The sequence below is a fragment of the Corvus brachyrhynchos genome, unplaced genomic scaffold (genome assembly GCF_000691975.1).
Source record: "Corvus brachyrhynchos isolate BGI_N302 unplaced genomic scaffold, ASM69197v1 scaffold239, whole genome shotgun sequence".
In the NCBI taxonomy this organism is placed as follows: Eukaryota; Metazoa; Chordata; class Aves; order Passeriformes; family Corvidae; genus Corvus; species Corvus brachyrhynchos.
In genome coordinates, this window is record NW_008246057.1 from 4104830 (window position 1) to 4127196 (window position 22367).

A 22367-nucleotide genomic window follows, 5' to 3' on the forward strand; every position below is an offset into this window, starting at 1 on the left:
ATGGGTGGGGATGCGGTGCATCATTCCCCTTCTGAAAAAGGTTTTTCTGAGCTTATCAGGGCAGAGCTATTGCCACCTGCTGGAATCAGGGAAAAGCTCTGTTTAAAAAATACTGTTCCATCATCTATTTAAAACAACGAATGCAAGATCTCAAGTATTGTCTGGTTAGATTTCAGTTGTGTGGTGGTGAACAGCTGCTGGCAGTAGTTAAAATGTAATATTTGTGTCTGAATTGCAGTTACAGAAAATGAATGTCACAGTTCAGTACTTAGATGGAAAGTTAAGGTGGTCAAAATGTTATTGTTAGAACTTTTGAAATATAAACTTTGTATGTTTGTCAATAACTAGAAATTAAACAGAGCAAGGAAGTGCTAAAAAGGCATGCTAATACTTGTAATATTGATCTCTATTTTCAACTCCTTGTCTTTATGTGGTTTTTTGCCTCAGATTCACCAAAAAAAAGCAAATCCAGAAAATTATTTCCCCCCCCCCCTTCCTTTTGTTTCAGTAGAAATTTCCAAAGGATTGATACCTTATTCTCTCTTCATTTCCCATTGAAATATGTGGTTGACTGAGACTTTAAGATATTAACAGCTCTCTGGAAAATTGTTTCTGCGCAGTGGTGGTTTGGCTGGGAGGCACAGGGTCTGCTGCCTGGAGTAAGCAATAAACTGTCTGTAAAGCTTCAACAGTGTGCCTGCAGCCACAGAGCTGAGCCAGGCTGTGCCAGAATTGTGTCACCACGTCCCGTCTGGGGTCTGAGTTTGGGGTTTGGGTGGGATTTGCTTTGTTTTTCCTCAATTGAACTATAAAATCTTGCCATTCTTCACTAACTTCACATACCAGGTTTCAACATGAAAGTACAGTTTTTACAGTGTCTCTGTATGTCTAAGACTTTGGGGTAGTCAAAAGCAATACATCTTTTTCTCTTTATCGTTTTCTGAAGTGTTTGGAAGCATTCAGAAGAAAAAAAAGATTGTAACATAGGACCTATTTCATTTGGAGGGTGAACTTCCAATGAATATTCGTGCTGAGTTACCTTGATACTCAGGTGTATCTTGCGCTGAGATTCCTTGATAAGTTGCAACAACGACCTTCATTTCTTTGGTCTTTAATTACCATGGTCTTAGAAATCCTTTTGTCAACTGTAACTCAAGTGATGCTTTTGAGATGATGACATTCCTCAGACACTACCACTGACACATGGTGAACAGCACAAGCATCAATAAAGGTTACTTGTAAGTTTAAGTAAAGATAGGAAGTCTGGATGGAATTTGTTTAAATCAAGTTCAGATGTCTAAAATTGTGACCTTGAGCTGTCTTGTATTGACTAATGGAGTAAAAACTGCTCCTTTTTATTCCTTTCCAGCTGGTCTTTGCCTGTGTTTTAGAGAATAGACTTTCTTATGCCATGCTAGCAGTTCTTGCATGCTGTTCTGTTAATATTTCTTCAATTAATATTGAAATATTGATACTTATTATTATTGAGCCCTACACTCAGCCCTTCCCACCAGTATTCATTGGAGCAATGTGTCTTTATATACCATACGAAAGAGGCATCTCCTGGGAGGCTGATATTTCTGCAGTGATTAGACAGCTGGTTGATATTTCTGTTACAACCAAAAGAACTTTAGAAATTATAATTATTAAGAGAATGAAATGTAAATTCAGGTGAAAAGAGATTAAACATCAGGTAGAGATTTATTTTATGGTAAGTCTGCATGAAATTCTAAAATGCTGTGTTTGACATCATAATCTTCAGACCAGTTTGTTTCAGTAATTCTGTCATTGAGTGTCAATGCTGCAAGGAAATACAATCAGGGAGACTAAATGCTTTTAAATCTGGAAAGAAAAGCTAGAAGTTCTCCCATTCTATTGCCCCAGTTCTGTCAGTAGTTTGACTGCAGTCTGATGCTCCATCCATAAGCTCTCAAACATGTCAGAGCAGGGATGACCCAGAACTTCCACCAGAAACACTGGGAGCAGCAGAACAGCTGCAGTTCAGAGAAAGACCAGGAGCACTGAGATGCAGCGAGGGGTCTGCACACAAGTGAAATTGTTAATGAGCTAGTCTGTCACAGATGTTCAATGCCAGTCTGTCTCTAACAAAAAATACTTGAATCTCTGACATTTATAAGCATTTTTGTCCTGAAAGCTCCAACAGAATGAAGCCTGCCCACCTGCAGGCAGGAGTACAGAGTGACCAAATCTGTCTGGTTTTTGCTGGAAGGCCTCAGGCAGCACAAGTTAGCTCCAGCAGCCCCCAAGGTGACTGATAGACACTTTCCAGTTAGTGTTCATCACTGAAATTTCCCAAAGGTTTGTCTTTCAGAAGAAATGGCCAAATCATTAATGAGCACTTCCTCCTTTCAGAGAAGTAGGGGAAGCTGGCAGTGACTGGATGAAGCCAGACTGAATGTGCATGCTCGCTTGGAACTGATTGTTCCAAAAGTGAACTATTTCTGTATAACCACAGAAAAGCCACTAAACATTCTTAAAGCACATTCTGGGGTCACAGGGAGTCCACAAGCCTTTCTCAACCATGATGGCTGCCAGGAGGGAAATAATAGCTCATTCTGTTTCCAGAATGCCTCTGTGATACCTTTTTGCTGGTTGTCATGCAGAGACAGCTTTGTGCTTATGTTTAAAATTGTGAGATGGCATCTACTTCACAAGCAGTAAAATATTCCCAGATGTCATTTCTTGCGAGGGTTCTCTGTGTGCCTGTGCCCTTGCTGTGGCATGAGTTGTTTCTTTTCAGTTTGTGCTTGATTGCAGTGAACACAATTAGATGGAGCTTTTGTGGCAGCCACCAAGGTGGTGGGAGCAGGAATTCTCACGTCCCACTGGCCACTCTGTGTGCAAGTCACATCACTGAGCCACAGCCCCATCACACACATCACGTCTCCATCAGGACCAGTACATGAATACATGAGTATAAAAATGTTGTAGCACCCAAATTGTGGGTCTTTACCACATCATGACATTTTTTCCACTCCATCTGGTAGATTGCAGTGGGTTTTCTTATAGTTTTTGATATTACTGTCATACTCAAATACCTACTGATCATGACAAAGGCTTCAAAGTGTTGAGTAGTATCATCTCCATCATATTTACTCAAATTTCTAAACATTCTTTGCTGATCTGCACCTTGGTGAAGTTCTTCAAGAGTTGATAATACCCGAAAGAAAGAAACCGTGAGAACTGCAGCATTTAACTGAAATTTTTCAGTTTGAGAATTAGGACTGAACTAGAGTGTTTCTTTGTCTCTTACTGGATCTTGCTTTTTGTAAGGATTGGCTGAGACATTTTAAAACCAGCACTGGAATCTGGGAGGCTTCATGACTTGCTGAGGGCACTCTGCTGGAGCCCACCTCTTTATAAAGCATTTATAAAGTGGTTGGGGTTCTCATGCACGTCAGTAGTTTGGAAGCTGCAAGAAATAGTAAAACTTGTCTTGAAAGAGAATAAAAGATTTACAGTTAGTAAAGTTGTTCGAGGACATGACTAAGTAAAAATTTTTTGGAGAGAGGTGAAATCTCAGTGAACCACTGGGCACAATTGCTTGTAGAGCCACAAACCTTAGCAACAGGATATGCTGAAGGGACAAACCTGAGATTTATATGCATACTAAGAATATTTCAATAAGAACTGTCAGACAATTTAGTGGTTGTGAAACACTCCATGGTTATTTTAAATTTTTGAAATCAGTGTATTCTACAGATGAAAAAGCAGGAAAAGTTACTGAAGGTCTTAGTCTTTAAAGTACACAGATGTAAGTTGTCAGTAAACCACTGGAGTGTGCCCTTGACGGGGAAAAAAGGGCAGAAATCTTATATTGCCTGCTGTTGCCTTCTGACCCTTACCTGAAATGGTTCACTCTTTCATTGTTGCTTTCTCATACACTTTTTAAGCTTGTAAACACACAGAATTATGTTTGAAGTTGCAAAAATATATTCTTGTGTCTTCTCATGAAAACATTTCACAGCTATGGGCTCTGCTGCTCCTTTAATGTTACCTTGCTGTAACTTTAACCTTATATGATGTCAAATTCCAGTGAAACTTTCTCTGATGTTTTTGAGAAATATTTTCTGCCACCAAATACCAGCATATTAAGCTGCTGAGTCATACTTCAATTTGAGAAAAAATTCTTCAGAATATATATTTTAAAAACCCCACTGTCTTTACAAAAAAAAAAAGGCATCTTTAAACTATTTACTCAGCTTTAGGAAGAATCTCTCCAGAAATAACTACCAGATTGTACTGTTGTTTATTTATTATATACACTGTTATTTTATTCTCCATCTTGTAATTATCACCCACTGCTGTTGGTATCACTGAATTTTTCAGTTATAAACCTTAAAGTTGTCTTCTGGGAGTACATAATAAACCCATTTTTGTCATGCCTTCTTAACTGGAGAATACTAATTTTTACAGCTAATATTTCAACCTGTCAGCCCCTTAGCTGGTGTTGACCAAGTTGTTTTCTGCCAGCTGTTTGTTGAGTGTACTCTTAGACTTGGATATAAATGGATATAGATGGGATCTCTGTGCACTCAGTTTGTGCAGTAATATATTTAGATATTTGAGGATTTTATTTAAATTATTTTATTAGGTGCTTTTTTTGTTTATATATATATATATATATATATAAATATTTTAAAATCCTTTTCCAGAAAACAGTGCAAAACCAGCTTTTAATCTTTTTTTTAACAAAATCAAGACACAATATATATGGACTTTCTGATCCTTTCTTTTTTTTTTCTGTTATCTGTTTCATGTCTTTGTTGAAAATTGGGGCAGTTTGGAAGCATTTTACCAAAAAAAAAAGAAAGAAAGAAGCCACATTCCTTCTTTTGTTTTCCCTCAGCTGAACAGATGATTTTGTACCTGAAAGTGTCCAACATTGAAACACAAAATACCATATTTTGAAACTGTGACCTGTTTTCTAGTGATTGAAGTAGTTAAAATGATGATAGGCAGAAATGCATGAAGGACAGTGACATTCAGCTAAGATGCTTATGCTCAAAACTAATTAAGATTTTGCATTTTGATCAGGTTTTAATTTGAATTTTCCCCATTAAAATTCTGTACCTTAGACTACTAGGTATTTGTTAAGTTGATTATGTTCCATAGTTGTATGACCTCTCACAAGTTCATGTGCTATTAATATAATATTTGAATTATTTATGATTATGAAATCATGCCGTTTAATTATTACTAGTTAATTTTAATTTGTACTGGGGTAAACCAAGCGTGTCCAGTCAGAATCAGAATTAGGACTAGGATAGGACACTGTAGAGCACAGAGACGTCAGATGTTCCCTGATACTTTATTAGCATCTGATACTTCGGAAGAGTAGGAGAAAGCTTGGAAAGAAACGTAAGTCAATCTCTGTGTAGTGGGATCAAGCTGATTGTGTCTCCTGTAACAAAAACCTGGTATATACTTATTTCTGCTCCCAGTTTTGGAGTGTGCTGTCAGGTGCTGTGAGGTCTGAAATGGTTGGGCTTTAACACTGGGTATAAACATTATTCTTCATTTTCCTGGTTTGAGTCCATTTCTCAAGGAAAGGAGTGCACAGAAGATGATGGAGAAGCCTGATGGACAGAGTTCTGGCAGTAGCTGAGATTTCTCTCTCTCCTCTCCTGGTAGATAAAATGAAGAATGAAGCTTGAAACACTTGGGGTGTGACAGCAGAGTGGGGAGTTGTAGCTGACAGCTTGGAGGTAGCCACGAGGACTTGGAAGGTGCCTGTACAGGATAAAAGAAGTCTAAGGCAAATCCCAAACTGAACATCTTTCATTGAGAGATCAGAGTTATCCAATCCCACTGAACATGCTTGCTCAGCCCCACAGCTCAGGAGTGTCCAGCTGGCACTGTCAGACAGTTGAGCTTCTCCCTGTGGCAGCAGATGCAACAGCTGTGTTGCCCACACTTCAGAATCCACTAATAGGTGGTTACAAAAGTACTGAAATGTCCAGATCAGCAAACAGTTAAGAACCCCTTTGATGTGATTGATTTTGGAGAACTATTTGTCATGAGAAAAAATTGCTCCTGTTTCCAGTCTGTTGCTTAGTCTGTTCAGACTGAATAACAGCTCCAGCAATGTATTTTTTGGGCAAATTCAGATGCAGTTGCAAAGCTGAAATTTCTCAGCTTGGGAAAGTGAAAGTGTTTGAATTCAAATCTAAAGATTTTTTGTTAAATAAATAATAATATAGAAAAATTATGGTAATCTGTGATCAAGTGGCCAGGACAGAGGTGAGTCAGAACAGTGTGCTAAGTCTCTTGCAGGTATGTGTTCTGACATGACTGGGAATCATGGAATCATTTAGATTGGAAAAGATCCTTAAGATCATCAAGTCTGTAGGTATAATGGATGGATCCTGTAGCAGGGGGGGTCGGTGTGATAAAGGCTTTCTCTGTCATGTGCAGCTGCACCAGTCATCTCCTGAGGTGCAGTTTGCTTTCTTTGCTGTGAACTAAACTATTTTTCCAAGTTTTTGAAGCATATGCTAGTATTTTAAAAACTCTTCTCCAGTCATAGCAAAAGGCTTCAGTAAGTGCCCCTAAACTCTGCTTGTATTTTATGCAATGCAGGTTAAGCAATGTGTAGCTGAATCCCATGAAGTTTTATGGCAATAGTTTTTCAATGCTGCATCTGTTTGTTCTTTTCTGGTTGTCTGGGGTTTTGGTTTTTGGGGTTTTTTTTTTTGGTTTTGTTTTTTCAGTTGTTGTCATCTGGTGTAAGAAACTTCATCTGCATATTTTTAGGCAACATCTGGTTTAATGGATGAATTATTTCTCTATGTAAACTATAAAGTCAAAGTGATAAATGCAGACTTCTCCAGAGAGGTGTGGAGCTCCTGAGGCATGGATGACAGTAGCTAGGGAACTGTGAGAAAGCTTAGGAATTATTGATTCAGACATTAGTCAGGTTTAAAGTAATCTGTTCGCCTTCAGGTCAAGAGTTGCAGTTCACTTGATACTTCAGACATCATCTTACCATGTGTACAAAAAAGGAGCAAGGATTTTTCTTTAAATCAGAATATGCTGATTTACAGTGAAACTATACCTCATGATTTAATAGGTTTCTATGGGTTGTGCTAATGTAACTATTTTGGATGTACATGGGTGGATTTGAGAGACCACTTGATGGACAGGGTAGAGGTGGTTTCCATAGTTCTTCTTAGTTACGTGTCTGACTGCCACCAAGTTATTATACAGTTCATCTAGTACCATGCTAAATTCTGCCCTCTAACATAGTTGGGGGTTTGTTCAGACAACTAAATACCTTTAGCAGTAGAAGATGGGCTTGAACTTATGAGAACTAACCCAAATGTTGAGGTCTAGATTCTTCTACAGGACAAGTAATTGCTTGTGGATAAATAATCTTAGTTGTTCCCAAGCATCATCCATAAAAACCTTCCTCCGTCCAAATGGCAGCTACTCTAAATTATGTCTCTTTTGTCCTCTGTCCTTTCCATGACAGATTTCAGATGAAAACATGAGTCAATAAACTTGGCATAAATTTATATTGTTCAGTGGATTGCCATGATAAAAAAGACAGCACTCTACACAGGAGACTTTAAAAATCTTTTTAAAGGAGATTTTTAGTAAATCAAATATATTTGTGTTACACTCGAGACTTAAATTGGCAAATTGTAGATTACCATCATCCTGATAACCCAGGCACAAAAGTCTGGCATAAGAGCAGTCCTTAAGTAGTTTTACTTGCGTTAGAGCAAAGAAGTGGGGGATTAGTGAAACTGTGAATTAGCTATAAAATCTTTCTGTGCCATCAACACCTGATGTCAAAGTTTATCTCAGAGCAGGTTGTATAAATTTGAAATATGCTTGTTCTAACAAGCATTTTACAGAGATGGACAATCACATTGCAATTTTCTTCAGAAGTAATTTCCTTTGCCTGACTTGATTTGAATTTTGACCTTTTAAGACTTTTGATCTAAATCCATTTAAGATGCTTCTGAAGGGCTTAAAAGACAATGAGAAGTCAGCAGCTTTCTTATTAAAAATATATGAACTGTTCAGAATGAAACAATTAATTCCTGCAAAAACCGTATCTTTAGGTCTAGACAGCCCTCACTCTACAGCAAAGCAAAAACTAATGGAAATTTGAGGAGAAAATCAAATTGGTCTCTGTCTTGTACCTGTGCTATGTCCTTCCCAACCATTTCCCACACTGGGGAAATGTTGCACTTCAGAATTATTGTAAAGCCAAAATGGCTCGAGTATTAAGAAAATTTACATTGATTATCAAGGAAATAGTTTTATCCTGTTTCATCTTCCTGTTATTTGCAGTATTTTAGACCCCTCACACCAGTTCTTTTCTTACCTTCTTTTATGTGCCATATGAAGGTAATTTAAGGAGATGGGGAGCAGAGCTTTAGTTCTTTTGAGCTTCAGACCATATCTGATAGAGGATGGATTCTATGATTTTGAAACCGAGCATATGCTTGTAATTTGAAAATCTTCTGCTCTTCTCTCTTATTTCCAGTCAGTTGAATTTTTTGCATCAAGTGTTGGTAGGTCAGGCTTTCACTGATTAGAACTGATGTGCATCTTAAGTAGCCTGTAGAAAACACATAGCCAAAGAAATTCACAGTAAGGGCTTTTTCAGTGTAGCACTTTTGTGTTTTTGGTTTGGCAGTAATTTCAGAGGCTGTGATGTGGTGTGTCTTCACTGGTTGTACCGATGTGACTGTTACCCAGCATACTGGTACACACAAACCCTTTGCACTGGTACCTGACTGCATGATTTGTACCACTTACAGGGAATTGCCTGGATGGTCACTCAAAGTGTTGCAGTCAACAACTTAACAACCAAGTGCACACCAGTGACATTCCTCAGGGGTCAGTACTGGAACTGGTCCTGTTTCAGGTCTTTGTTGACAACGTGGACAAAGGGATTGAGTACATCCTCAGGGAGTTTGCAGACAACACCAATCTCTGTGCTGCTGTCAACATGCTGGAGGGAAGGGATGCCTGAGGGTTCTGGACAGGATTGAGAGGTTGACCCATGTGAATCTCATAGAATCATCAAGGTTGGAAGAGACCTTTAAGATCATCAAGTCCGACCGTCAGCCCAGCACTACCACTGTAACTACTAAAGCACGTCACCCAGCGCCAGACCCAGACACCTCTTAAACACGTCCAGGGATGGTGACTCCAGCACTCTCTGGGCAACCTATTCCAGTGCCTGACCACCCTAAAAAAAATTACCTGAATCTCCCCTGTCTCAGCTTAAGGACATTTCGTCTGGTCCTCTTACTTCAGGCACTGCGAAGAGACCGGCCTTTGCCTAACTCCAACCTCCTTTTGGGTAGTTGCAGACAGCGATGAGATGCCCGCTGACTCTCCTCTTCTCGAGACTAAGCAAACCCAGCTCCCTCAGCCGTTACTCACAAGATTTGTTTCCTAAACCTTTCACGAGCCTTGCTGCCTTTTGCTGGACATGCTCCAGCACCTCAATGTCCTTTTTAAAGTGACGAGCCCAGAACTGAACACAGGATTCAAGGTGCAGCCTCACCAGTGCTGATTACAGTGGGATGATCACTGCCCTGGTGCTGCTGGCCACAATTTTCTTGATACAAGCCAAGATGCCATTGGCCTTCTTGGCCTCCTGGGCACACCCTGGTTTATACTGAGCCCACTGTTGACCGGCACGCCCCAATGCATTTCTGCCAAACTGCTCTCGAGCCACTCCTGCCCCAGCCTGTGGCACTGCATAGGGTTGCTGGGACACAAGTGAAGGACCCAGCACTTGGCCTTATTGAACCTCCTGCAATTTTGTCCAGGTCTCTCTCCAGAGCTTTCCTAAACTCAAGCAGATCAACACTCCCACCCAACTTTGCAAATTTACTGAGGGTGCACTCAATTCCCACATTCAGATCATCAATAGGGATGTTAAACAGGACTGGCCCACAGCTAAGCCCTGAGGAACACTACTAGGGATCGACTGCCAACTGGATTTAGCTCCACTGACCAAAACTCTCTGGGCCTGGCCATCCAAGCAGTTTTTTACCCATTGAAGGGTCCACCCATCCAAGCCACAAGCATCAAGTTTTTTGAGGATGCTGTCGGAGATGTGTCAAACACTTTACTGAAGTCTAGATAGACACATGCATAGCTTTTCCCTCACCTACTAAGTGGGTCACTTTGTCATAAAGGGAGATCAGGTTGATGAAGCAGGACCTACCTTTCATAAATTCATGCTAGCTGGCTTGATCCCCTCTTTGTCTTGCATGTGACATGTAATGGCACTCAGGATGATCTTTTCCATAACCTTACCTAGAACTGAGGTTAGGCTGACAGATCTGTAGTTCCCTGGATCATCCTTCCGACTCTTCTTAAAGATGAGCATTACATTTGCTAATTTCTAGTCAGCTGGAACTTCGCCAGTTTGCCAGGACTGCTGATAGATAAAGTTCATCATCTTAAAATTCAGCGAGGCCAAGTGCAAGTCCTGCACCTGACCCAGACAATCCCAAGCACGAACACAGGCCTGGCATAGAATGGGTCAAGGGCAGCCCTGCAGAGAAGGATTTGTGGATGTTGATTCACAAGAAGCTCAACATGACTTGGCAGTGTGCATTTGCAGCCCAGAAACCTGGTCATGTCCTAGACTCTGTCCAGGTTGTGTGTGACCAGCAGGCTGAGGGAGGTGATTCTTCCCCTCTGCTCCATTTTCATGAGACCCTGTCTGGGGTCTGGGTCCCCCAACACAAGAAATACATGGATTTGCTGGAGTGATTCCAGAGGAGAACACAAAGATCATCAGAGGGCTGGAGCATCTCTTCTATGAAGACAGGTTGAGAGAGTTGGAGTTGTTCAGCCTGGACAAAAGAAGGCCCCAGGGAGACCCTACACAGGTTTCCAGTACGGAGAGGGACTTTTTATAAGGGCAGGTAGTGATAGGGCAAGGAAGAGTGGCTGTAAGCTGAGGGAGGGTGGGTTTAGATTAGGTGTTGGAAGGAAATGCTTTACTGTGAGGGTGGTGAGGCACTGGAACAGGTTGTCCAGAGAAGCTGTGGGTGCCCCATCCCTGGAAGTGTTCAGGGCCAGTTTAGATAGGGCTCTGAGTAACCTGGGATAGTGAAAAGTGTCCCTGTGCATGGAAGGCAGGGGTTGGAACTTGATGATCTTTAAGGTCCCTTTCAGCTCCCACCATTCTATGATTCTTTGGTTTTCTTCTGTGTTTCAGCTTATGAAGCAATGGGTAGCTGCTCCTCTGCTTCCATCACGTATGGTCCCTTCATGCAGGACAAAATTCAGAATTTTGTTTGATAATACACTGTATGCTAATTATATATATATATGTTCTTCAGCAAAATAATAGGTCTTATAGAAATAGGGGTATAGCAGAATTAACACAGTAATAGAGCTTGAACAAATCTCCAGCCATGAAGGAGTGTTATTTTTTTAACATTCCCAGCACTGCAAGATGCCAGCAAATGCAGATGTTTTTGCCTTTATTCTGTGTACCATGCTGGTTTACAACTAAAGGATAAGCAAAGCACAGTTTATTACTGCCAGGTTTCTATCAAATCTTGTCTCAAGTGCTGTTTTTCCCATTTCATTGCACTGAATCTGCTTTTTTGCAACAAAATTTCCTCTCAGTTAGGGGCAGACAGCAGAGAATAGATGAGTGGCCTCAGTCACAGGAGGTTTTGGAGACATCTGGTTTTCCCTTGTATCATTTGTGTTCCACTCTGTCAAAAGTAGGACACAACTGGGGAAAGATGGCAGGGGAAGGAAACATGCTGACCTGCCTGCAGTTGTGTCTGTATGAATCAGCATGGTAGCTTGTGCTCATGGAGAAGGATGCAGGATAATAAACCAAGTATGTCTTTGTTTACAGTTTTGTTTGAGAGAAAGCATGAGGCCTTCTCTACAGAGCTGCCAATCTGGCTGGGCAGAATGGAGAAATTCATCTCAGCATCAAGATGCTTAAAAGTGCTCATCAGCTTGTATTCATTACAAACACCTGCAAATGAAATTCGAGTAACAGCAAAAGAAGCAAAAGTGATGATGTTAAAGCAGTGTGAAACTGAGCACTCCTATGTTCTTGCAGTGGGGCAGTCTGTATCCAGGCACAAAGGACGTGTCTTTGAGAGAGGTGTTCATCTGACCTGTTTTCCACGTGTTTTGCACCTCAAGAGTGAAAATGAATCAATGTCCTGGATGAGATGGCCTTTCCAGGGGAACTCAGCCAGGCAGAGCTGTGGAAGGGTGGAAAGGTGCACACCAGCACTGGCTGCATTGCAGCCCCACATTAAGGGCTCAGCATTTCTCCACTTGATCAGCTGCTGCTCAAGTGCAAAGTAGAGCTGCACATCTTACAGGTTACTGCCATTAAGGCAGCATTAGGGTTTTTCCAAGGTTTCAGATGTGCATTTTCCCAGTATTTGTAGGGTTAAACCCTCTCTTTTAAAAGTTTTGGAACTTTGGATTTCCAGCTGTCCTGAAATTGCATTGGGACTTCACCATGATATCCTGGTTTAAATGTTGTCCTTTCATCAATGATGACATAAGGAAGATTTTTGGCCCAGGAGCGGTGCTGGGTTGGTCATCAGTGCTTAGCACATTGCTGTTCTACTCTGAAGCATTGCAGGGTGGCTGTTGCTCCACAACTCGTTGCCCACCTATTGCCCCTTCTAGGCATCTTCGTTCTGGTTTCCCTACTGTCAAGAGGGTCATATCCTTCACATAAGTGCTCAACTGATCTGGAAATCATAACACAGGCAGATGTTCAGCTTTCTGTGATTTCTTCTTTGCAAGTAAATAATATTGTTTTCATATGAAAGAGTAGTGTCTGCTTAAGTCTTCTCTCCCAAGAGTATAGGGTTTTTCCTCTCTAGCAATTGATGTGGTGGCAGCTGAAAAGTTTCACTAGCTACATTTATGACTTGTTGTTCCTTTAAACAAATGTTAATTTTTTTAAAAAAATCATAACAAAAACTGAAGTTGCCAGTATCCCTTTTAAAAATGTTATACTGTGGCAGTCAGAGGGAAATATCTGATCTTATACCTATTCCTTGAAATATGGAATTTCCACATGGTCCTTGAAATAGAGACATATTTTCTTTCAGTAGCTGATTACAAGTGCTACCTTCTTCTAAACTATTTCACTGTGTAGGAAGGAAAATACACACCTCTTTTCTTCATAACTTCACTTAACCCTGGCACACTCCATAGACACTGCTGATTACACCTGAAGTGTGCAGCATGTAGTTGGTTCATCAGTAATGCAAGGACTAATTTTCACCTGACCTTAAATCTTTGTGTGCAGCATCTTTAGCAGAAGTCCTGCTCCTGCAGCTAGTTTTGCACTGTGTGATATTCCTGTGAATTGGTCTTGTTGGCTTTGGCATTGCCACTTGTGTAGTAAAGACTGGTTGTTTGAAGATCTGTAAATACAAGGCAAGTGTTTAAATTCATGAATGTTGTGCTGATTACTCTTCCTAAGACCAGGCTTGAGAAAAAAAACACGTTTCTGAGTGTAGAACTTTGCTCAAAGATCTTGATAAATTAACAGGGATTAAGTTTTTTTATCTTACTTGTACATTGGCCAGCTTTTATTAAGACATTACTTGCCATGTTTATATTGCAATGTCAACTATTGCCTTGAATATTCCTTAATAAAAAGGGTTTTTGTTGATTTTCAGGTGTTCAAATGAAACCGTATTCAAAAAGGAAGATTTGTTTTGGGCATACAACTTCTGCCCCACTCCGTACTCTTGGACAGCACTTCTAGGCCTTATCTTGTATTTGGTTTTCTTTGCACCTGGTAAGAAAATACTTGTTTAAAATGTCAAATAGTGAGGCTACATGTTACTTTTTTTTTGAGTCCAGCCATTAAAGTCAGATCGATCTTTTTTTCCCTAATTCATAGGGATGGGTCCTATGCCCTGGACTGTCAATTCTGAAATTTATCCACTTTGGGCTAGAAGTACAGGAAACGCATGTTCTTCTGGAGTCAACTGGGTTTTCAATGTGCTCGTGTCACTGACATTTCTGCATACAGCTGAGTATCTGACATACTATGGTGAGTAACAGTACGTGTCCATATGTGCAGTACTGCCATTGGCACAGAGATTTTCTCTGGATTCTGGGTCTCTCCACTGGTTGTGCTATGAAGTGTCAAAGCCATGTTCTCAAACCACTGTGGTTTAAAGACTAGAGATCTGATGCAACCCACTTGGATCACAGAGTTTGGTCCAGATTTCGTAACAGACATTTCTTTCTGTCCTTAACTGAGAATCTAGACAGTTGATTAAAACAGAAGAACTGGGAAAAAAACCACTTTTGACTTAGTGAAATAATGCTGATTCCCACTTAAGGTGACAGCATCCAAGGCCAGTATCGTATGGTCCTTGCAGAAATACAGCTGTTGATAAAGTGCTGTCTGTGGGAGCCTGTGGAGTGTTTGTCTGGTTACAGCTCAGCCACACCAGTATAAGTCATTTAAATCACATTAAGCTGCCAGGGAGTTGATGTGACCTTCACATCCTTACTAGTGCAGAGCCTTTCAGCTCTACTTGTTATTCCTTTGAGCCATCAGTCTAGCAACACGAGGTAAATGTTTGTTGGCTCTTTGGTACCTGCTCTGCCCCTCTGGGTATGGTGGATTGTGGACAGGAACAAGCTCTCTCTCAGTATTAATTGCCACCACAAAGCACTTTAAAATAATAATTAGGTGTAAGAGTTACAAGTACTATTTTAATCCTGACTCATTCTTTTGCTAGAGCTTTACATTTTGAGGAGTTGTCTTAATGTGTCCTTCACTGTCAAGACAAACTAAGGAAGCTCTTGCCTTTCACATCTGCTTTCTTTTATTTGGGCATGTGATTATCTAATTGCTGTTTATTTTAAGAGCAGAGTGACTTGCCCAGAAAGGATGTGTATTATTACCTTTCACTTGCATTGGAATTGCCTTTGTCAATTTACTTTGCTGAGGAATGGGGCAATAAAGAGTCTTTCTCCTACAGCAACAGCTCATTGTTGTAACCCTGCTGCTCCAGCCTTTGCTTTTACACTCTCCTTTGAAGCCACAGCCTGCTGCTTCTGTCACTCCCTCTGCTCTGTCACAAAGAAGGGATAGGAGCCTCTGTAACTGACTTCAACAATTGTTTTACATTGCAGGAGCCTTCCTCCTCTACACAGGGTTTGCTGCCTTGGGACTGGTTTTCATCTACGGCTGCCTTCCTGAGACTAAAGGGAAAAAACTGGAGGAAATTGAGTCTTTGTTTGAAAGCAGGCTATGTACATGTGGTATGTCGGATTCTGATGAAGGGAGGTATATTGAGTATATTCGGGTGAAGGGAAGTAATTACCATCTTTCTGACAATGATGCTTCTGATGTGGAATAATTTTCAGCTGCTGATGTATTTAATCATTTAAAAGCCTTCTGGGGAAAAAGCAGCTCTCTGATGACCTCACTGCCCTGCTTCTGGTCTGGTTCTCCTTTCTACTGTATATTTAGAAATGCCTTCATGTTCAAAAATGCTCCATTTGGGAGGAAATTCAATATGCTAGCGTTTTCTTGATAACTAAAAGCAATGGCTTCCAAAAGAGATTGAATTCCACAGTTATGTGACTTTACCAAGTGTGTGTGACACTCTTGCATCCCCAGGTGTTTAGTAGGGTGCACTGTACCAGATGAATACAGAAGGCTATTCTAGATGGTCAGAGGCTGTCCTTATCTCCAATACTGACAAAAGCTAAAATAATTGACTGGCTGATGAGAAAGCAGCTGACAGCTGTCAGATCCCCATCCCATAGGAGCCAAGGAAGAAGCTCTGCTGTGCAGTACAACGAAGGACGAATGCGTAAGCTGCTGTAACAGTAACCAATTAAAAGGTTTAGCTGATTGGGAAAATACAAATACTAGCTGTATCCATCAGAGGGACATTTCCCAAATTTACCCAAAGAGAATTTCCATTATTTATTTGAGATAACAAGTAGAGAGCCATACTCTCCTGGATGGGGATTCACTAGGGTGATGTGTGTCTGTGCTACACCGGGTTATCCACCCACTGCTGCTCCTGAGTACACACTGCAGTTGGGAGTTTATGTTTGTGAGAGAAACTGGAAAAATTAATTACTGACAGCAGGAAAACAGAGCTCAGTATGTGGCCACACATACAAATGTACTGGTACATATTGCTAGGTACAACATAGAGGCTTCAGTTAGAAAAAAATTCTATTTGTTTTCCTTTTTAGCATTTGAAAATATTGGTTTGTGCCTAGTTTTGAACACAAAAATACTGTTCGCTAAAAGAAAGAGAAGGAGGGGAGAGGGTTTAGTGCTGCTAAATGCACAGTGGTCATCCCTCCTGTGCCTTTTGCTTGTGAGTAATTATTGCCTTCAGTTTATCTTCATATGTGCAGAGTAAATGACTCCCAGCACATTTTTCTTCAAAATTTCCATAGTCAACTGGTGTCTTGCTGGTTCTAAAGAGAAATACTAGCAATGGGCAGAAGCCTGCATCTCATGTTAATTGCCTTACTGAAGCATTGCAGACTTGTCAAGAAAATGTCAGGCACAAAACTAAATTGGCTACCTTTAGCATGGTAATGAAAATATAAATGGTATTTTATTTGCCTGTCATGATTACTTGCCTTGGCAAATTGAATTTTATGCAGCTACATAAAAATACTGTTATTTTTTTTTCCTTGTCTTGTCCTCATTGCTTTAAGTCTTCAAAGATATGAGTTTGAAAGCATCAACAATTCAAATTCTTATCTTTGAAACATTTGCCTTTGTGGAGAAATTCCTCTGCCTGTGGGCTGATGCCCATTTATTTGGTAAAAATACGTTTATTTTTCATTGTGTAAAGATTAAAGAAGTCATTAGGTTCATTAGCTTTTAGAGATTTGGTTTGTGGGTTTTTCTTGGGTTAAAAAATATTTTTAATGTAGGATTGTTATCAAAACCAAGCCTGGACATTTGTTACTAGGTTATTTTTATTGGATAACATGGAATTTTGTTGTAAAGAAGTCTAACATTATGTTATCTAATCTTCTATGGGGGGAGTTCTTACTGTCCAAGTACTGACCTTCAGGGATTGGGTGTGTTTTGTTTTGTTTTGTTTTCGTTTTTTCTTTTTTGTTAATCAGAGAAATATTTTTGGAATTGGCTACCTTTAGCATGGTAATGAAAATATAAATGGTATTTTATTTGCCTGTCATGATTACTTGCCTTGGCAAATTGAATTTTATGCAGCTACATAAAAATACTGTTATTTTTTTTCCTTGTCTTGTCCTCATTGCTTTAAGTCTTCAAAGATATGAGTTTGAAAGCATCAACAATTCAAATTCTTATCTTTGAAACATTTGCCTTTGTGGAGAAATTCCTCTGCCTGTGGGCTGATGCCCATTTATTTGGTAAAAATACGTTTATTTTTCATTGTGTAAAGATTAAAGAAGTCATTAGGTTCATTAGCTTTTAGAGATTTGGTTTGTGGGTTTTTCTTGGGTTAAAAAATATTTTTAATGTAGGATTGTTATCAAAACCAAGCCTGGACATTTGTTACTAGGTTATTTTTATTGGATAACATGGAATTTTGTTGTAAAGAAGTCTAACATTATGTTATCTAATCTTCTATGGGGGGAGTTCTTACTGTCCAAGTACTGACCTTCAGGGATTGGGTGTGTTTTGTTTTGTTTTGTTTTCGTTTTTTCTTTTTTGTTAATCAGAGAAATATTTTTGGAAAGAAAACATTTTAAAGAATCCTTCTGTGATGTGACTGGGGCTAAAAGGGAAAAACATAGGGGACAGAGGGAATTTCAAATGAATCTTTGCAAAGAGCAGCTCGACCTTGAACATCTCCTGTGTGGTGACAGGGCTGGATTCTCATGCCTTCCATCTTGCCTCCCTTTAAAGTGCACAGTATTTTTATGCTTGAAAGCACCAGCTACAGAAAATGCTGAGATCTCCAGATCTATCTATTGAAAACGCTCAGGTCCTCAGACCTCTCTCTACAAATGCCCCCGCTGGGGATGTCTCTGTTAGGCTGTCACCTTGCTGAAGCCTTCACTGAAGGTGCAGTACCCAAAATGAGAAAAAGAGATGCTTGACACAGACAAGAACAAAATCATTTTAAGGAGAAATTAATTTTTTTCTGAAACCAGGAAGTATGTGTTTGAAGACCTGTGTGGGGAGCACTTTTGTTACTTAGTGCAGTGTGTGAACAGGTGTGTAACAGCTAGCCTGTGCTTACATAGTTGATAGGTTTAAGTGGGTATTTACTGGCTTCTGGGAATGGGGAGTTAGGGTTCTGATCACCCCAAAAGCACAAGCCCACACTCACCTTCACACCTGTGAACGTTCCCTTGCTTGATGTGTTTTGTTGGAGCGGGAGCAAGGCGGGACCCGGCGTCCCGGTGCCGGTCCCGTGTCAGCGCTCACCTCGCGCTTGTGCCCACAGGGAGAGGAACCGCTGCAGGTGTTGGGCATAATGGAAGGGAAGTCGCTGGAAAGGTCACTGCCACGGGGTCAGCAGCCTCTTCTGTTTTGCAGGCAGTGCTGGGGCTTTTTAGCAGCAGAAGACCGTCTCTGTCTGCCAGCCTTGCTTCACGGACATTCTCAAAGGGGTGCTCGGCGCGTACAGCGCTGGGCTCATTTTCTCACACAGGTTCAGTCTTACTGAAAACAGCTTTCTGAAGGTTTGTATCCCCTGTCCTTTCTCACAAGACATAGCGATTGAAACATGCATTTTATTCTTCACTGCTACTGGCCAAGAGGCTACAAAATACAGCCTCCTGGCTATATATTGGCTTCTTTATTGTCCCTCCCTGTTCTGTGCCCACAGAGAGCTGGGTTTAAGTCTTCCTTTTGGGGTTACTTCACACCAAGACAGCATTCCGTACCTTAGAAACACAGAACATAATACCAAGCATCATGTGTATTAAAAATGAAATAAGATACTTCAAGTTAATCTTATGCTGTTAGGGCTTTATTTTTAGAATCTGTGAACATTTAGAGTTTATGAAGAAAATTAGAAAAATGTTTCTATTTTGCAAATATTTTTTATATTTATGTGTATTTTAAGTTTGAAGAGATTTTTGCTAAAGGTAGACTTAGTAACATTCCAGATAGAAGAATAAGAATACAGTGTAGCTGAATAATTTCTTACTACAAGACTTTAAATTATGAAGTAGCATAAATAATATGTCTAAGCACAATTTTCTTTTATTGAAAGCTTTCTGCAGAAGATGTGAAATTGTTTCTTCACAAGGACTGCACACATAATTCAGGTATTCTGTGCATCAGGAGTGCTAGAATAATACTGCTGGTAGAGTTAGGCATATTGATTATATACAACAATTTGAGATATTTTAATTCTGAATTATCTATTGACTCTACATGTTGTGAGCTAACACCAAGTATAAAAGAAACAAGTCCTGATGCATTTTTAATATTTTTAAATTTAATTCACTTTAATTTGCATATAGTAGTTAGTTCACCACGCCGAAATTCAAAATGTGTTGGGGGGAGGAGATAATTTGCCACTTTTTTCTTCCCCTTGTCACTTTGTTGATCAAAATAATCCTTTAACAAGAGAACCAAACCTGTTTTGAAAATAGATAGAGTCAAAGCAAGGCCCACGAGTCGTTTGGAGGGCTGGAGTTGCATTGCTGTGCGGGCACCTTGGATTGGTCACTCTCGTAGATGTCATTTCCTTGGGAGGTGCAGTGACAGTGCTGGCAGAAATTGTGGGGCAAGAAAGGGTAAATCACAAAGGACCATTGTGCCAACACTAACTTATTTTTGCATGGGTTGATAATGCAGCATTTCACTCATGTAGGAGTTGGGGTTGGGAGGGAAGAAGAAGGAAATGATGTGTCAAAAGCACCACAAATTCATGTTTCAGTAAAGATGGGTGTTGTAGCCAACAGTAGTCTCTGGCTTGTCTCCCTTGTGGGGTGAGGATGATGGGGCAAGGGACTGTGCTTGGTCCTGTGGATAGGAATGGTGGGACTGTCAGGAGAAGAAGCACTCTAGTGCTCCTCTCCCATGCCTGTGTGGAGGTGAGGATGTGGCAGTGGAATTGGCAAAGCTAGTAAGTTTTCCCCTGGTGAAATCTCTTTTGCCATTTGTAGTCACTTGGGCTGAGCACTGGGGAGAAGTTCTGACCTTCAGGCGCTGCTACAGGCCCTGAGCAAGGGTCTTGCCTTAGGCCATGGGAGTACTGGGTGCAGTCCCACAGGCATTCAGTGGGCAAGGAAAAGACAGACCCTGTACTTCTCAGCTTTTTGCCCAGCTTTCAACTTCTCAACATCAGTGCTCTTGAAATTTTACTTGCATAAGAGGCTTCGTTGGCTGAACATCACTACTGCAGAAGAGGCAGAATCTTTGCAGCAGAGATTGATCTCGGGGTAGAAATCATGGCAGAAGAGACAGTGCTGCAAAGCACTTCAAAGAGTAAGATATGTGTGCACTTTTTTTCTGAGAGAGTCAAGCTAACCAAACCCATTCCTCTGCATTGGGAAGAAAATCAAGCTTTGCGTACCAGGCCAGAAGCAGATAATGCCACAATATGTGCTTTATGGCAAAATGTGTTTTTATTGCGGGTAACATTTACAGCTTACATGTAGCTGCTGCCTATAAAGTGACTCAATTGTTCTCTGGATTTTAACAAGTCATATTTTTGTGCAAAAATCTTAGTGGTTTTCTATCAATCTTCATCACCTTGTGTACAGTACAGTTAAGCATAATCCACAAGTGGTCTAGATTGTGGCAGTGTTAAAAATGTCAGCACAGTAAAATTCTAGGTGAACATTGTTAAAGAAATATTGTTGTTTGTGATACTGGGGGTTAAAATTCCTCAAAGGCAACTATATATAGATTTTAAAAGTCTGAAAAAAAAATGGCAGTTCTTATCTATTTTGTGTATGTTTTCATATAGAGAAGGAGTTTTTTATGTGCCAATAACCATCACTGTAGTGTTTTGTAAATGGGTGTTAATAGTGTTGCAGAATTCTGTATATGAGAATATACTTTAGCCACAATGACCTGTTAGTGTGAACGGCGGCATGTTTTTAATCTTACTCACACCTCTCATCAGAGGTGCTCACTCGTTGGCTTCAGTAGAGCTCACTCATGCCAGGGGAAGTTTGACAAGAGTCAAGCCTCAAGAATAAGACTTCATCTAAATCCCTGCTTTTTCACATTGTCCCTAGACAGTATGTTACATGTGAATGATCTGGCACATGTAATTTTAAAGCTTCACCTCCAGTTCAGTTACACTCCTTGATTTTGTTGAGAAACATTTTGTCAAAATTTGCTTTGGCTTTTCATCACATTTATATAAATAAGGAGCATACTGATGAATTATGAATATTGTCCACCTATTTCTAAAGGAACCATCTGTTTCTGAAGCGTTAAAATGAAGGCAAATTTCTCTTGCTGCCTTAAACATGACACAGACTTTGTAGAGGACTGAATGTATGATCATCATCGTGACTTCTGCAGGAGAAACTTCATGGATCCTCAGCAGGTGTGAAACGAGATGGTTTCATGGTGCTGGGGTGCTGTGTTCACTGCGGGCCCTGCCTAGTGCACGCCTGCCTTCTGTTTGATTTCAAGTGTTCCAAGAGTCCCCATGAAACTGATAGGATTATTCATGTGCTTGATATTCTCCATGTGCTCAGTGTCCTGCTGGTCCGGGACATCGCTGGGAAGTGGCACGAGTCATGTCTCTGCTTTCCATTGTGAATCTCACTCCTCTACAAAATGGTTAACTGGATCTTTGTGTGACAAATGCCATGTAGAATATTTGAGACATTATTGGGGACCAAATTGATAGTAATAGTTCCATGCTGAATAGTAATGTGCACATGGTGCCATCAGGCACACTGTAATCCCTGGGCACGGGCTGTGGTATTCAGTACAAAACAGGTTTTGGCAAAACAATTTGCTGGGTTGTCCAAGTCATTTCTTAACCATATCAAACATGTGCCATTTTAATTTCCAACCGGTCAAGCCTATAATGTATGAAAGTGTTGTACATTTTCTGAAACTTAAGTGATGTAAAATTATTTAATTGACTTCTGATTGCTTTAATGAAGTTTGGTCTTTACATAAAAATAAATATCTTCAAAGAATTGTCAGTGCCAGAAGTGTAAATGAACAAAATAAAAAGTGAGATACTTAATTACACAATTTTTCTCAAGGTTTCATTTGTTTGGGTATTCGGGTCCACTTTTAGGGTGGCAGTTTTGCATTGCTCAGCAAAATGAGCTCAGATAGGCCATGGGCTTGCCTGAAAAAAGGGAAGGGTGAGAATAACTTTGAATATGATCTTAATAGGACATGTTTTGAATCAGAGAATGGTTCT

The 22367-nt window shown here is 40.3% G+C and overlaps 1 protein-coding gene across 2 annotated transcripts in view; it reads left to right on the forward strand.

The window, feature by feature from the left end:
• The window catches only part of SLC2A13 (solute carrier family 2 member 13), a 142992-nt gene extending 125831 nt beyond the window's left edge, over positions 1-17161 (forward strand). For both annotated transcript variants that reach the window (XM_017745967.1, XM_017745966.1), the window contains exons 8-10: positions 13692-13813; positions 13919-14071; positions 15169-17161. In XM_017745967.1, the coding sequence (XP_017601456.1) occupies positions 13692-13813; positions 13919-14071; positions 15169-15395 (502 nt within the window). In that variant the 3' untranslated portion in view covers positions 15396-17161. The remainder of the gene's footprint in view (positions 1-13691; positions 13814-13918; positions 14072-15168) is intronic.
• The last annotated feature ends 5206 nt before the right edge of the window (positions 17162-22367 follow it).